At 32.1% G+C, this 18,304-nt stretch overlaps 1 protein-coding gene across 1 annotated transcript in view; it reads right to left on the bottom strand.

Annotated features, from left to right (window-relative positions):
- Positions 1-2,630: 2,630 nt before the first annotated feature.
- The window catches only part of LOC139528329 (metabotropic glutamate receptor 4-like), a 48,504-nt gene continuing 32,830 nt past the window's right edge, over positions 2,631-18,304 (bottom strand). Inside the window, exons 9-10 of the mRNA XM_071324268.1 lie at positions 4,546-5,646; positions 2,631-3,190 (exon numbers count right to left, since the gene is read on the bottom strand). Coding sequence (XP_071180369.1) covers positions 2,928-3,190; positions 4,546-5,646 — 1,364 coding nt within the window. The 3' untranslated portion in view covers positions 2,631-2,927. The remainder of the gene's footprint in view (positions 3,191-4,545; positions 5,647-18,304) is intronic.

Here is an 18,304-nt window from a genome sequence, read left to right as displayed (position 1 = left end):
TAAATGAAACACAAAATGTTATCTGTATGTTGATAACAGTTCTTTGACAAAGATTGTCTATATACAATTGTAATCCTGGTATCTATGATGAGTTTATATGATAATGTTTAAGTGACTTACTGTATGTCCTTTACATAACAGCTAAGATAAATAACAAATAAAATGAAGTTATAAATAGTAAGGCAGCAACCATTTGATTTTCGAGGGGGGGGGGGGGGTATGGTATTACTTTCTGGACAATTTTTTTTCGCGACAATTTTAGCATTACATGTAGTGGCAGCTGAGGGTGAAACAAACAATTTTTTTTCTCAGAATCAAAAAAAAAATATTTTTTTCTCCAAAAACTGAAACAAACTTTTTTTTCCAAAAAAAAAACCATAGCCCCCTCCAGAAAATCAAATGGTTGCTGCCTAAGAATCAAGCTTTTAAATTACATGATATATAATGGTTGGTCGCAATCGTTCTCTGCTTATACGTCCGCGTTTTTAACAGTTACTTCTGTGAAACCGCGTTACCTTGAATTTGTATATAGAGAATTTGAATTATTCACGTATCTGATTACGTGCACGGATCGACGTAAACGTATCAGGCAGATTTGTATAAATGAAGGATTTAGTCCCGACCTCAATTAAAACTAAATTAAAATTAAGTATCTTCATCGAGACCAACTTGACTTAATTTATCCTTTCCTCATATACGTTTTATACGATACGTCAATACGGATACGCCAGCAAAATACTTGAATAATGCAAATGCTCTATATTCTATGGTATTCGTCAGGTGCCAAACCAGGGTTCCATGGAGCAGATTACTTTAAGTTATACATGGATTTGTATTCTATGGTATTCGTCAGGTGCCAAACCAGGATTCCATGGAGCAGGTTACGGTAGGTTGTACATGGATTTGTATTCTATGGTATTCATTTGGTGCCAAACCAGGATTCCATGGAGCAGATTACTTTAGGTTGTACATGGATTTGTATTCTATGGTATTCGTATGATGCCAAACCAGGATTCCATGGAGCAGGTTACTTTAGGTTGTACATGGATTTGTATTGTATGGTATTCGTTTGGTGCCGAAACAGGATTCCATGGAGCAGGTTACTTTAGGTTGTACATGGATTTGTATTGTATGGTATTCCTTTGGTGCCGAAACAGGGTCCCATGGAGCAGATTACTTTAGGTTGTTCATGGATTTGTATTCTGTGGTATTCGTTTGGTGCCAAACCAGGATTCCATGGAGCAGGTTACTTTAGGTTGTACATGGATTTGTATTCTATGGTATTCATTTGGTGCCAAACCAGGATTCCATGGAGCAGGTTACTTTAGGTTGTACATGAATTTGTATTCTATGGTATTCGTTTGGTGCCGAAACAGGGTCCCATGGAGAAGGTTACTTTAGATTGTACATGGATTTGTATTCTATGGTATTCGTTTGGTGCCGAAACAGGATTCCATGGAGCAGGTTACTATAGGTTGTACTTGGATTTGTATTCTATGGTATTCGTTTGGTGCCGAAACAGGATTCCATGGAGCAGATTACTTTAGGTTGTACATGAATTTGTATTCTATGTTATTCGTTTGGTGCCGAAACAGGATTCCATGGAGCAGATTACTTTAGGTTGTACATGGATTTGTATTCTATGTTATTCGTTTGGTGCCGAAACAGTTTTCCATGGAACAGATTACTTTAGGTTGTACATGGATTTGTATTCTATGTTATTCGTTTGGTGCCGAAACAGGATTCCATGGAGCAGGTTACTTTAGGTTGTACATGGATTTGTATTCTATGGTATTCGTTTGGTGTCGAAACAGGATTCCATGGAGCAGATTACTTTAGGTTGTACATGGATTTGTATTCTATGGTATTCGTTTGGTGTCGAAACAGGATTCCATGGAGCAGATTACTTTAGGTTGTACATGGATTTGTATTCTATGGTATTCGTTTGGTGTCGAAACAGGATTCCATGGAGCAGGTTACTTTAGGTTGTACATGGATTTGTATTCTATGGTATTCGTTTGGTGTCGAAACAGGATTCCATGGAGCAGGTTACTTTAGGTTGTACATGGATTTGTATTCTATGGTATTCGTTTGGTGTCGAAACAGGATTCCATGGAGCAGATTACTTTAGGTTGTACATGGATTTGTATTCTATGTTATTCGTTTGGTGCCGAAACAGGATTCCATGGAGCAGATTACTTTAGGTTGTACATGGATTTGTATTCTATGTTATTCGTTTGGTGCCGAAACAGGATTCCATGGAGCAGGTTACTTTAGGTTGTACATGGATTTGTATTCTATGGTTTTCGTTTGGTGTCGAAACAGGATTCCATGGAGCAGATTACTTTAGGTTGTACATGGATTTGTATTCTATGTTATTCGTTTGGTGCCGAAACAGGATTCCATGGAGCAGATTACTTTAGGTTGTACATGGATTTGTATTCTATGGTATTCGTTTGGTGCCGAAACAGGATTCCATGGAGCAGGTTACTTTAGGTTGTACATGGATTTGTATTCTATGGTATTCGTTTGGTGCCAAACCAGGATTCCATGGAGCAGGTTACTTTAGTTTGTAAAAAAATTGTCCCTTAGTTTTCATTATCTTTTGTAAATTGTTCAAGCTTGACTTCTTTTTTTTTATTTGTATTAATATGTTTATGTTCCTTTTTTATCTTTACGATATATTTTTTTGTTAATTCAACTTCGAATTGGTAAAATATTATCTTTGATCGACCCACGTTTTGTCAGGGAGAAATTATCATTAATGTTATTTGTTAAAACAACTTTTGTGCTGTGTAATATAAGATAAGATAAGAGGTGCAGAGATAAAATGTATGTCAATGAAACAGCAACCCAATGACACACATAACAATACGACCTTCAGAAAGAACATAATTTTTATAATTTTTTTCCCATTGATACTGCCATCATACGTTAAATTCGGTTTCCCCATTACTTATGGTAATCCGAGGCAAATCTTTTAATGGAATGTCTCTTGTCTTCCTCGAATGAGCATTCTCTTCTCCCAAGTTGTTTAATATTGATATATTATGCACCGAATGCGCACCTGATATAAATTGTTTTTTGGTTTTTGATTCAAATGGAGCTAGATTTGGTACTGATGTTGATGTTGCTGCTAGAAGTCCATTCTTTGTGTATACATACTCATCGCTTGATTCCTCTGTTCCTACTGCAATACAATTTTGTCATAGAATATATTTACATGCATTCAGACAGATTAATACCGCAGTGACAATTTACAAATAGGCAATTAAACGCGATTTGGTCAAATTTGTTGGAATGTCGTAAGTATAAAGAATATCAACTGAAATAATCATATAATTTATTATATCAGATGTTGGTTTTTTCAATTGGGGTCAATGTTTTTAAGGCGATCCTTGTGTCGTCAAATCACAATAAATGTTAGTGAATTCCTGTGGTATTTTATTTTATTTTACATAAAACTGGTTGACTGGTCTCCCAAGGTATTTAAGTTACCTAACATGATGACGGACAAAAAAAAGCAGAAGCCAACAAAACGCTAGGCATTAAACTTCAATATATAAAAAGAAGATGTGGTATGATTGCAAATGAGACACTATCCACAAAAGACCAAAATGACACAGACATTAACAACTATAGGTCACCGTACAGCCTTCAACAATGAGCAAAGCCCATACCGCATAGTCAGCTATAAAAGGCCCCGATAAGACAACGTAAAACAATTCAAATGAGAAAACTAACGGCCTTATTTATGTAAAAAAAAATGAACGAAAAACAAATACGTAACACATAAACAAACGACAACCACTGAATTACAGGCTTCAAGTTTAGCAAAACGAACCCCCAAAATCACAGGGATTGACTCGAGAGCTCCAGAAGTTCATATAAGTTTCTTTTCCAGTAATATCTCCCAATTTCGTTTGTAGTTTTTTAAGCATCAACTTTATATTTTCAAATTCAATTCCTGGCTCGTAACACTATAGTCCAATATTCCAAGTATGACATTGTATTTAATTAAAGAAGGTCTTTCGGTCAACCAACTGCGTAAAATCACAAATAATCATTGCTCTTTGGTTTTGAAGTAGATTTTGCAATTTTAATCAAAGACGACTGCCTTTGGCGTAACCACGTGTTCTCCTAAACCAAAGTAAAATTATTTGTAAAAGATTTTTAATGCATTATTTCTACCATTTTTCGATAAAATTAAATAATTGGTCTGTTAGATGATAATGTAAAATATTTACGGAACATGGACGCCAATTAAAACCATTGCATCATGCAATTATATTACTCAGTATTTTGGATTTGTGTAAAAGATTAAAACATGTTCTTCTGTATTAGTCCAAAAAATTATGACGTCTGGCAAGGCTATTTTATTTTTTTTCCTGGGACGCCTTCCTACGACGTCCCAGAAAAAAAATTAAAACAGCCTTGCCAGACGTCATAATTATTTGGACTACATCTGTATGTAATACGAATTTAGGCGCAAATGTTTTAACTTGTATAATCGAAACGATCCTAAATAAGATCTGAGTAGCTTACCTGACTTATTAGCTGTTAAACATTTACTTGTCCTGTCAGACTTTTCATTCCCTCGAGTCATTACTCGCTCCCTTGTGTTTAATCTTGGTTTAAAAAGGATGATGTATAACCTCGACAGAAATAGTACACACAGACTTACTGTAGAGTTTATAGAAAGTGTTATACATAGAGACAGAACACGTACTATATTATTGTTGGTAAAAAAGAATGTTGAGGCAAACGCTAACCAAATGATGCAAGTTGTATATGAACATATTGCAATGAATCGTGTCTCTTTGAAACCATCCGGAATCTTTCGGGTTTTTACAGCAAAATACACACATGTCATTAATAGCGCTACTGAGTAAGATAAACTGATAGCATACGAGTAGTTATCGGCGTCATCGCATATTAAAACGCCGCTGTCTTCGTCATAATCGACTCTTGTCTCCGGTCTATCAAAAATAATCCAAGCCGTCAGTCCTAAAACGTGAAAAAACGTAATCAATAAAGTCAAAGTTATAGAAGATCTTGAATTTATGAACTTCTTTTTTTCGGGACTTTTTGCCTGAAAAAGTCTGTAAATTCTTATTGTCTTGGTCAATAAAGTGGCATACTGCAATGTGTAACACAATCCAAGAAGATATCGAATAAGACCACACGAAATAGGTGAAGGTTTAGCAAGAAAGGCAGCTGATGATCCATACGATAAAATCAGACTAAAAACCAAAAGAAGACTGAGTTTAAGGTCCGTTGCCTTAACTAATGGCGTTTCTCTGTTAATCGTGAATACCACTATGACTACGATACATGCAGCAATACCAATAGAAGATACCGTAAGAGTCCCGATAGCAGCTGGGTCATTGAAACTCATAATGTCAATGTGAATTGGCGTACAGTTACTTTTATTATTATTCGGATGAGAACCGTGAGGACATGACATGCATCCGAATTCGCCAGAATACTGATTTCCAGAACATTTAGTACATATCCAGCAGCAGCGGTCGTCTGATACTGATTTTGCGTATCCGTATTGACAAGGATGTGAACATACTATAGGTCCCCTGTATATGTCGTCTCTGTGCTTTTTGTTAACGAAAAGTCTCTCTGTGTCACCAACTTCTGTAATTAGAACCAAATTCTGTAACTATAATCATTGTAATCTCTCTCTCTCTCTTTCTCTACCTTGTCTCCGGTGGAAAGTTGTCTCATTAGCAATCATACCACATCTTCTTATCTTTATATATACAATGTTTTCTCGTTCTGAACGTTTACTGATTTTAATCATCATACAATGTGTTCTCGTTCTGAAAGTTTACTGAATGTAATCACCATAAAATGTGTTCTCGCTCTGAAAGTTTACTGAATGTTAATAATCATACAATGTGTCCCCGTTCTAAAAGTTAACTGAATGTAATCATCAAAAAATGTGTCCCCGTTCTGAAAGTTTACTGAATGTAATCATCATAAAATGTGTTCTCGTTCTGAAAGTTTACTTAAAGTAACCATCATAAAATGTGTTCTCGTTCTGAAAGTTTACTTAAAGTAATCATCATAAAGTGTGTTCTCGTTCTGAAAGTTTACTGAATGTATTCATCATAGAATGTGTTCTCGTTCTGAAAGTTTACTGAATGTAATCATCATACAGTGTGTTCTCGTTTTGAAAGTTTACTGAATGTCATCATCATATGTGTGTTTTCGTTCTGAAAGTTTACTGAATGTAATCATCATAAAATGTGTTCTCGTTCTGAAAGTTTACTGCTTGTAATCATCATACAATGTTATCTCGTTCTGATCATTTTCTGCATGTACAAATCGTACGTTCTTCGTCTAAATGTTAACTGCATGTACTTATTAATGTATATCCATTGATTCTTGTTCTGAACATTTACTACACATTTAGTGTATGTTAATGTAAGGCTGTGTTCACACTGACCTAAACTCTGTGTTGTGTAAGTGTAATTCATACGTAAACTAAACAAAATTACATTCCCATTGATAAAATTCAATGTTTACATGTAGTGTAAAACATGTTTTGTCTACATGCAGTCGATACTCGATGTAGGCCTTGTGTAGATTAAGTGTACACAAAAAAAACTAGGCATTTAAAACATAAGTTTCACCGTGTATATTTAAGGAAGAAACAATTTTTGAATAAAATGGATATTTATAACAATTATTAATAAAGTTCTTAACAGAAATATTTGTCTAAACTTGATATATTTTTTTTTAAACTTAACGTAGCTTTATTAAGCCCATATCAAGATTCAAAGCAGCATCATTGCCGAAAACATAATTCATTTGAAAATTAAGGTCTTTCCGAATCCACTTGACTTGCACAGAAATGTTTGCCACTGGTCTTTACTCAAACAACGATTCACTCATAAATGCATTATTTAAAAAGTGTGAGGTAAATGTATTGTTTGTCTAGTACATGTATCTCGGATCCGTTAAATTACCCTTAAAACTAAAAAAAAAAACATTACCCCCTCCCTTTGCCAAATACTCCTTGGAGAAGAAATACCATTTGAAACAAACAGAAAAGATAGGAATATAGTGATCCCTAATATATCATTCCTTCTTCTCCTTCAATCTCTGTACCGATGTAATGCATTGGCTTTATGAGAATAAAAATATATATTCATTTTTAAACTACTGCAAATCATCAAAATGGCTTTCATAAAGAAGCAACCACTTTACTTAAAAGGGGGGGGGGAGGATTTGGTTAATTTATGAGCCAGAAATTTTTCCGCGCAAACGTTTTATTCCGTTTTTTTTTTTTTCGATGCTTGTAATCAATTTTTTTTATAAACATTTAATACTATAATGTATGGGGAACTTGATTTAGAATATTTTTGTATCATCTGTAGGACTTTTTTTTTTTTTTTTTTTATCCAATTTGGGTTCGAAATATCTCCATCGATACCCCCCCACCCCACCCCGATTTGAAGTCAAATGGTCGTTCCCTTACTGCCAGAAAAGTTGTCCGAAAACTTTGCATTCGGTTCTACGTAATGAACATTTAAATTACATAGAGTTTACAAGCGTGAACAAATCTAATGTACAGGTAATTAAACAAGGTACGTGTATAGATGTGAACAAATTTAATGTGAAACCAATGTCCAGTACATTAAACTAATTGTAAACAAGTTTAGTACTGTACATGGCGTTTGGTGTGAACACGGCCTAATATGTTCAATCTGGTTCTGATTATTTTATTGTATGAATAGTTCGTGAGTTCTCGATCTGAACATTTACCTCATGAAATGTTTTAACATGCTTTTTTATTTGATCATTAAACATTTTGTTGAGCGTAACTGATTGTTTATGTCTTCTTGTTTGCAAAGGGACACAAGCTACGAGATATATCAGTGATTCAGTGCTAATATAGTATTTAAAAGGAAACAAGCTACAAGATATATCTGTGCTCCTGATAATAAAGTATTTAAAGGGGCACAAGCTACGAGATATATCAGTGCTCCTGATAATAAAGTATTTAAAGGGCCACAAGCTACGAGATATATCAGTGCTCCTGATAATAAAGCTTTTAAAGGGACACAAGCTACGAGATATATGAGTGCTCCTGATAATAAAGTATTTAAAGGGACACAAGCTACAAGATATATGAGTGCTCCTGATAATAAAGTATTTAAAGGGGCATAAGCTACGAGATGTATCAGTGCTTCGGATAATAAAGTATCTAAAGGGACACAAACTACGAGATATATCATTGCTCCTGATAATTTAAGTATTTAAAGGGACACAAGCTACGAGACATACCAGTGCTCCTGATAATAAAGGGGCACAAGCTACGAGATATATCAGTGCTCCTGATAATAAAGTATTCAAAGGGACACAAGCTACGAGATATATAAGTGCTCCTGATAATAAAGTATTTAAAGGGACACAAGCTACGAGATATATCAGTGATTCTGCTAATAAAGTATTTAAAGGGACACAAGCTACGAGATATATCAGTGCTCCTGATAATAAAGCTTTTAAAGGGACACAAGCTACGAGATATATCAGTGATTCTGATCATAAAGTATTTAAAGGGACACAAGCTACGAGATATATCAGTGATTCTTATAATAAAGCTTTTAACGAGACACAAGCTACGAGATATACCAGTGCTCCTGATAATAATGTATTTAAAGGGGCACAAGCTACGAGATATATCAGTGCTTCTGATAATAAAGTATTTAAAGGGGCACAAACTACGAGATATATCAGTGCTCCGGATAATACAGTATTTAAAGGGACACAAGCTACGAGATATATCAGTGCTCCTGATAATAAAGTATTTAAAGGGACACAAGCTACGAGATATATCAGTGATTCTGATAATAAAGTATTTAAAGGGACACAAGCTACGAGATATATCAGTGCTCCTGATAATAAAGCTTTTAAAGGGACACAAGCAACGAGATATATCAGTGATTCTGATCATAAAGTATTTAAAGGGACACAAGCTACGAGATATATCAGTGATTCTTATAATAAAGCTTTTAAAGAGACACAAGCTACGAGATATACCAGTGCTCCTGATAATAAAGTATTTAAAGGGCACAAGCTACGAGATATATCAGTGTTTCTGATAAGAAAGTATTTAAAGGGGTACAAGCTACGAGATATATTAGTGCTCCTGATAATACAGTATTTAAAGGGACACAAGCTACGAGATATATCAGTGCTCCTGATAATAAAGTATTTAAAGGGACACAAGCTACGAGATATATCAGTGCTCCTGATAATAAAGCTTTTAAAGGGACACAAGCTACGAGATATATCAGTGATTCTGCTAATAAAGTATTTAAAGGGACACAAGCTACGAGATATACCAGTGCTCCTGATAATAAAGTATCTAAAGGGACACAAGCTACTAGATATATCAGTGCTCCTGATAATAAAGTATTTATGGGGCACAAGCCACGAGATATATCAGTGCTCCTGATAATAAAGTATTTAAAGGGACAAAAGCTACGAGATATATCAGTGCTCCTGATAATAAAGCTTTTAAAGGGACACAAGCTACGAGATATATCAGTGATTCTGATAATAAAGTATTTAAAGGAACAAAAGCTACGAGATATATCAGTGCTACTGATAAGAAAGCTTTTAAAGGGACACAAGCTACGAGATATACCAGTGCTCCTGATAATAAAGTATTTAAAGGGACACAAGCTACAAGATATAACAGTGCTACTGATAATAAAGTATTTAAAGGGACACAAGCTACGAGATATATCAGTGCTCCTGATAATAAAGTATTTAAAGAGGCACAAGCTACGAGACATATCAGTGCTTCTGATAATAAGCTTTTAAAGGGACACAAGCTACGAGATATATCAGTGCTCCTGATAATAAAGTATTAAAAGGGGCAGAAACTACGAGATATATCAGTGCTCCTGATAATAAAGCTTTTAAAGGGACACAAGCTACGAGATATATCAGTGATTCTGATAATAAAGTTTTTAAAGGGGCACAAACTACGAGATATATCAGTGCTTCTGATAACAAAGCTTTAAAAGGGACACAAGCTTCGAGATATATCAGTGATTCTGATAATAAAGTATTAAAAGGGACAAAAGCTACGAGATATATCAGTGGTCCTGATAATAAAGCTTTTAAAGGGACACAAGCTACGAGATATATCAGTGATTCTGATAATAAAGTATTTAAAGGGACACAAGCTACGAGATATATCAGTGCTACTGATAATAAAGCTTTTAAAGGGACACAAGCTACGAGATATATCAGTGCTCCTGATAATAAAGCTTTTAAAGGGACACAAGCTACGAGATATATCAGTGATTCTGCTAATAAAGTATTTAAAGGGACACAAGCTACGAGATATACCAGTGCTCCTGATAATAAAGTATCTAAAGGGACACAAGCTACTAGATATATCAGTGCTCCTGATAATAAAGTATTTATGGGGCACAAGCCACGAGATATATCAGTGCTCCTGATAATAAAGTATTTAAAGGGACAAAAGCTACGAGATATATCAGTGCTCCTGATAATAAAGCTTTTAAAGGGACACAAGCTACGAGATATATCAGTGATTCTGATAATAAAGTATTTAAAGGAACAAAAGCTACGAGATATATCAGTGCTACTGATAAGAAAGCTTTTAAAGGGACACAAGCTACGAGATATACCAGTGCTCCTGATAATAAAGTATTTAAAGGGACACAAGCTACAAGATATAACAGTGCTACTGATAATAAAGTATTTAAAGGGACACAAGCTACGAGATATATCAGTGCTCCTGATAATAAAGTATTTAAAGAGGCACAAGCTACGAGACATATCAGTGCTTCTGATAATAAAGCTTTTAAAGGGACACAAGCTACGAGATATATCAGTGCTCCTGATAATAAAGTATTAAAAGGGGCAGAAACTACGAGATATATCAGTGCTCCTGATAATAAAGCTTTTAAAGGGACACAAGCTACGAGATATATCAGTGATTCTGATAATAAAGTTTTTAAAGGGGCACAAACTACGAGATATATCAGTGCTTCTGATAACAAAGCTTTAAAAGGGACACAAGCTTCGAGATATATCAGTGATTCTGATAATAAAGTATTTAAAGGGACAAAAGCTACGAGATATATCAGTGGTCCTGATAATAAAGCTTTTAAAGGGACACAAGCTACGAGATATATCAGTGATTCTGATAATAAAGTATTTAAAGGGACACAAGCTACGAGATATATCAGTGCTACTGATAATAAAGCTTTTAAAGGGACACAAGCTACGAGATATACCAGTGCTCCTGATAATAAAGTATTTAAAGGGACACAAGCTACAAGATATAACAGTGCTACTGATAATAAAGCATTTAAAGGGACACAAGCTACGAGTGATATCAGTGCTCCTGATAATAAAGTATTTAAAGGGGCACAAGCTCCGAGATATATCAGTGCTTCTGATAATAAAGCTTTTAAAGGGACACAAGCTACGAGAGATATAAAAAATCTAAAATTGATGGATGATAATCGTAACCCTATGGTATTTTTCTTGTTTGATAATTGTAATTTCTTTATCGGATAATAGTAACTGAAAAATAACAAATGTGTCGTCCAGCATTTCGACGGTATTTTGTGTGTACAAACGCAACTGTCGAGTTAAACAATGACATTAAAGCAAAATAAAAATAAATGAAGCAACTTAAAGATATGAAAAATGAAGCCGCTATCGAGTCAGTTATTGTGGTAAGTAGATATTTTAATTTCTTTCAAAGTTTCAATGTTGTGTGTGCGTTTAAGGTTTTTTGGGGAGAAATAAAGGGGGAGGGGGTATTAGCAATTAGAAATATCCCAAAAAGTGCAATCCTTTAAATTCATTCCTCCAAATGAAAGTGCCATATGCCACATTTTAGTATACCATATGTTTTGCCTCCAATATCCCGTTTAAACTAAAATTCTGCGCGAAATGAACAAAGTTTTTGCATTAATAACTTTATAACTGCCTTATCGGATTCAACAGTTGATACTTTTATCGGTGTATATGAGTGTTTATATATTGCCCATCCTTATATTTCAATAAAAATGATTATATTTTAATTTTGGAGTGAAATGTATATTCCAGTTAAAATAGCCGTTCATATTTTTTCCCGTGGGTTCACTTTTTTTTCTGTTTCACACTGATATAAATAAATGATTTTAGAAAATTAAATTCAAGTGTTTCGCAATTTATTAAATACCCATGTATTTTAGGACGTTTATTTAAACAGTGCTGATGGTAACGGATCTAGAATAGTTACCAGTTTATTGTAACTATTGTTTAGTGTTACCATTGTTTATTGTTACTGTTGTTTATTGTTAGTTTTGTTTATTGTAACTTTTGTTTATTGTTAGTTTTGTTTATTGTTACTTTTGTTTTTGTTACTGTTGTTTATTGTAACTTTGTTCATTGTTACTTTGTTTTTGTTACTGTTGTTTATTGTAACTTTTGTTTATTGTAACTATTGTTTATTGTTACTTTTGTTTTATAATGTTACTTTTGTTTATTGTTACTATTGTTTATTGTTAGTTTTGTTTATTGTAACGTTTGTTTATTGTTACTATTGTTTATTGTTACTTTTGTTTATTGTTACTATTATTTATTGTTAGTTTTGTTTATTGTTACTTTTGTTTTTGTTACTGATGTTTATTGTAACTTTTGTTTATTGTTCCTATTGTTTATTGTTACTTTTGTTTTATATTGTTACTTTTGTTTATTTTAACTTTTGTTTATTTTAACTTTTGTTTTATATTGTTACTTTTGTTTATTGTTACTATTGTTTATTTTAACTTTTGTTTATTGTTACTTTTGTTTTATATTGTAACTTTTGTTCATTGTTACTATTGTTTATTGTTACTTTTGTTTTATATTGTTACTTTTGTTTATTGTTCCTATTGTTTATTGTTACTTTTGTTTTATATTGTTACTTTTGTTAATTTTAACTTTTGTTTTATATTGTTACTTTTGTTTATTGTTACTATTGTTTATTTTAACTTCTGTTTTTGTTACTTTTGTTTTATATTGTTACTTTTGTTCATTGTTACTATTGTTTATTGTTACTTTTGTTTTATATTGTTACTTTTGTTTATTGTTCCTATTGTTTATTGTTACTTTTGTTTTATATTGTTACTTATGTTTATTTTAACTTTTGTTTTATATTGTTACTTTTGTTTATTGTTACTATTGTTTATTTTAACTTTTGTTTATTGTTACTTTTGTTTATTGTTACTATTGTTTATTGTTACTTTTGTTTATTGTAACGTTTGTTTATTGTAACTATTGTTTATTGTTACTTTTGTTTTATAATGTTACTTTTGTTTATTGTTACTATTGTTTATTGTTAGTTTTGTTTATTGTAACGTTTGTTTATTGTTACTATTGTTTATTGTTACTTTTGTTTATTGTTACTATTATTTATTGTTAGTTTTGTTTATTGTTACTTTTGTTTTTGTTACTGATGTTTATTGTAACTTTTGTTTATTGTTCCTATTGTTTATTGTTACTTTTGTTTTATATTGTTACTTTTGTTTATTTTAACTTTTGTTTATTTTAACTTTTGTTTTATATTGTTACTTTTGTTTATTGTTACTATTGTTTATTTTAACTTTTGTTTATTGTTACTTTTGTTTTATATTGTAACTTTTGTTCATTGTTACTATTGTTTATTGTTACTTTTGTTTTATATTGTTACTTTTGTTTATTGTTCCTATTGTTTATTGTTACTTTTGTTTTATATTGTTACTTTTGTTAATTTTAACTTTTGTTTTATATTGTTACTTTTGTTTATTGTTACTATTGTTTATTTTAACTTCTGTTTTTGTTACTTTTGTTTTATATTGTTACTTTTGTTCATTGTTACTATTGTTTATTGTTACTTTTGTTTTATATTGTTACTTTTGTTTATTGTTCCTATTGTTTATTGTTACTTTTGTTTTATATTGTTACTTATGTTTATTTTAACTTTTGTTTTATATTGTTACTTTTGTTTATTGTTACTATTGTTTATTTTAACTTTTGTTTATTGTTACTTTTGTTTATTGTTACTATTGTTTATTGTTACTTTTGTTTATTGTAACGTTTGTTTATTGTTACTATTGTTTATTGTTACTTTTGTTTATTGTTACTATTGTTTATTGTTAGTTTTGTTTATTGTTACTTTTGTTTTTGTTACTGATGTTTATTGTAACTTTGTTCATTGTTGCTTTGTTGTTGTTACTGTTGTTTATTGTAGCTTTTGTTTATTGTTCCTATTGTTTATTGTTACTTTTGTTTTATATTGTTACTTTTGTTTATTTTAACTTTTGTTTTATATTGTTACTTTTGTTTATTGTTACTATTGTTTATTTTAACTTTTGTTTATTGTTACTTTTGTTTTAAATTGTAACTTTTGTTTATTGTTACTATTGTTTATTTTAACTTTTGTTTATTGTTACTTTTGTTTTATATTGTAACTTTTGTTTATTGTTACTTTTGTTTTATATTGTTACTTTTGTTTATTGTTACTATTGTTTATTTTAACTTTTGTTTATTGTTACTTTTGTTTTATATTGTTACTTTTGTTTATTTTAACTTTTGTTTTATATTGTTACTTTTGTTTATTGTTACTATTGTTTATTGTTACTATTGTTTATTTTAACTTTTGTTTATTGTTACTTTTGTTTTATATTGTTACTTTTGTTTATTGTTACTTTTGTTTATTGTTACTATTGTTTATTTTAACTTTTGTTTTATATTGTAACTTTTGTTTATTGTTACTATTGTTTATTGTTACTTTTGTTTATTGTTACTTTTGTTTATTGTTATTAGCGCGTATAGTCTTACGAAGCATTTGACGGACTGAAAAAAAACACAAATATATATGTGTTGTTTATATGTGTGTATTATTGATAAATTACCTCAGAAGGCATAACATGTTGAACTATTAAAGAACACAAATCCATGTTTGCCAAATAACTCCAGGCTAAAATGTGCATATTTCGTTAAGCTTATTCCCCTTTCCAATTTTATGATATACTAGTATGTAGCTGTTTTCATTAGAACTATTAATTATATATGCATAGAAAGAAATGCCATAAGATGTTGGAACGTTTTCGTGATTTATTCATATTTATCCCATTTTTACGCAAAAACGTTATGTCCAACGTGTTGTGTGCAACAGATCAGAGTTATGTTTCTTTCCTACGGTATTTTTTCTCCGATCTTCGTAAAACTTTAAAAGAATTATCAATATTGCTATTGTTATATTTATTAGCGTGTTAAAGCAAAATAAATATCACTGAAATCGTAATCCAGAAAATGTTATATTTGTTTTAACCAGCCAGCTGTATCTCAAAGAACCATAGTTAGATCATAGAAAATAAAACTTGGCAGTAAAGGTTTTTTTGTTTTTCTTTTTAAACAATATAGTAATTCTAAAATATGTTTTCGTTAGGTAACAAAAGTTTTTAGATCGTTTCAAAAAATATAATAGCCGTTTTGTCCCATCGTTCGCAAAACGTAATTGAAGACGTGCTCGGGTTTTTTTATTTTATATCGTAACTATTATTTCTTTCCAGTTTAAGTGGAATGAAAATAAAAATACATGTATAAATTACAACACAACCAATGTATGAGAAAGGAATAGTTTATAATAGTTTAAATTCAAATGTTGACCAAATGAGATTGATATAAATAAAATATCGGGATCTTAGGGTTTTTTAATAGCATAGAATGAAATTCAAAACAGTGTAGCTGTGGCCATTGATTGATTGCACTGCTCTATGGTAACAAGAATATATCTGATTGCACTCCTCTTTGGTAACAAGAATATATCTGATTGCACTGCTCTTTGGTAACAAGAATATATCTGACTGCACTGCTCTTTGGTAACAAGAATATATCTGATTGCACTGCTCTTTGGTAACAAGAATATATCTTATTATTCTGTTATTTTGTAACAAGAATATATCTGATTACACTGTTCTTTGGTAACAAGAATATATCTTATTATTCTGTTATTTTGTAACAAGAATATATCTGATTACACTGTTCCTACTTTATAAAAACAACATTTCACTTCTAATGGATGAATAGATAGTTCATCTGTTGATCGAGTCGAAGACAAAACTCAAGCTTCAACTTGCAAGGACATTTTTCCACATTCAGGATGTTGTGTTGTGAAAGGACAACGTTTTTTTGGATAAGCACAAAACCATGACAAAACAAAGAAACAGGACGAACTGACAAACAGCAGTCTACATAACGATACATAAAAACAAAGAAAGAGGACGAACTGACAAACAGTGGTCTACAAAACGATACATAAAAACAAAGAAAGAGGACGAACTGACAAACAGCAGTTTACAAAACGATACATAAAAACTAAGAAGGAGGACGAACAAACGATACATAAAAACTAAGAAAGAGGACGAACTGACAAACAGCAGTTTACAAAACGATACATAAAAACTAAGCAACATAAACGCCACCAAAATCCGCTATGATCTCGGGTGCTTCTAAAATGTAAGCAGATCCTGCTCTACATGTGGCACCTATTTGGGGATAATTGTCATTCAGTGATGTCAACATCGTGGAAAATATGATAGGATTCTGGCAACGATCATATGTGTGGTTACCTCTAACACAGATATATAACGGTCAACAAACTCATGATGTTCTCCTTAACTTTCGAAGGTATTACTTCCACTGTCAAAGTATAACCTTTCGTTCTACAGCTCTCTAAATGTAACTGCAGGTATGTAAATGGGTGGATTACAGATCATCACAATACATCGAATTATAAAGGGTGGTTTTAATGACATCTAACACTAAACTTACGAGAAACGTTTCCTATTGTTTCCCACTGTTCCTTCTTAGAACTGTACCTCAGAATGACATCTAACACTAAACTTACGTGAAAATTTTCCTATTGTTTGCCACTGTTCCTTCTTAGAACTGTACCTCAGAATGACATCTAACACTAAACTTACGTGAAATTTTTTCTATTGTTTCCCACTGTCCCATCTTAGAACTGTACCTCAGAATGACATCTAACACTAAACTTACGTGAAAAGTTTCCTACTTTTTCCCACTGTTCCTTCTTAGAACTGTACCTCAGAATGACATCTAACACTAAACTTACGTGAAAAGTTTCCTATTTTTTCCACTGTTCTTTCTTTGAACTGTATCTCAGAATGACATCCAACACTAAACTTACGTGAAATTTTTTCTATTGTTTCCCACTGTCCCATCTTAGAACTGTACCTCAGAATGACATCTAACACTAAACTTACGTGAAAAGTTTCCTACTTTTTCCCACTGTTCCTTCTTAGAACTGTACCTCAGAATGACATCTTACACTTAACTTACGTGAAAAGTTTCCCTTTTTTTCCCACTGTTCCTTCTTTGAACTGTACCTCAGAATGACATCCAACTCTAAACTTACGTGAAAATTTTTCTTTTGTTTCCCACTGTTCCATCTTAGAGCTGTACCTCAGAATGACATCTAACACTAAACTTACGTAAACAGTTTTCTATTGTTTCCCGCTGTTCCTTTTTAGAACTGTACCTCAGAATGACATCTAACACTAAACTTACGTGAAAAGTTTACCTATTGTTTCCCACTGTTCTTTCTTAGAACTGTACCTCAGAATGACATCTAACACTAAACTTACGTGAAAATTTTTCTATTGTTTCCCACTGTTCCATCTTAGAACTGTACCTCAGAATGACATCTAACACTAAACTTACGTGAAAAGTTTCTTATTGTTTGCCACTGTTCCATCTTAGAACTGTACCTCAGAATGACATCTAACACTAAACTTACGTGAAAAGTTTTTTATTGTTTCCCACTGTTCTATTGTTTCCCACTGTATCATCTTAGAACTGTACCTCAGAATGACATCTTACACTAAACTTACGTGAACAGTTTTCTATTGTTTCCCGCTGTTCCTTTTTAGAACTGTACCTCAGAATGACATCTAACACTAAACTTACGTGAAAAGTTTCTTATTGTTTCCCACTGTTCCTTCTTAGAACTGGACCTCAGAATGACATCTAACACTAAACTTACGTGAAAAGTTTACCTATTGTTTCCCACTGTTCCTTCTTAAAACTGTACCTCAGAATGACATCTAACACTAAACTTACGTGAAAAGTTTTCTATTGTTTCCCAATGTTCCTTTCTAGCACTGTACCTCAGAATGACATCTAACACTAAACTTACGTGAAAAGTTTTCTATTGGTTCCCACTGTTCCTTTCTAGCACTGTACCTCCGAATGACATCTT

The sequence above is a fragment of the Mytilus edulis genome, chromosome 1 (assembly GCF_963676685.1).
Source record: "Mytilus edulis chromosome 1, xbMytEdul2.2, whole genome shotgun sequence".
Taxonomy (NCBI): domain Eukaryota; kingdom Metazoa; phylum Mollusca; class Bivalvia; order Mytilida; family Mytilidae; genus Mytilus; species Mytilus edulis.
This window is presented reverse-complemented; position numbering and strand designations above follow the sequence as displayed.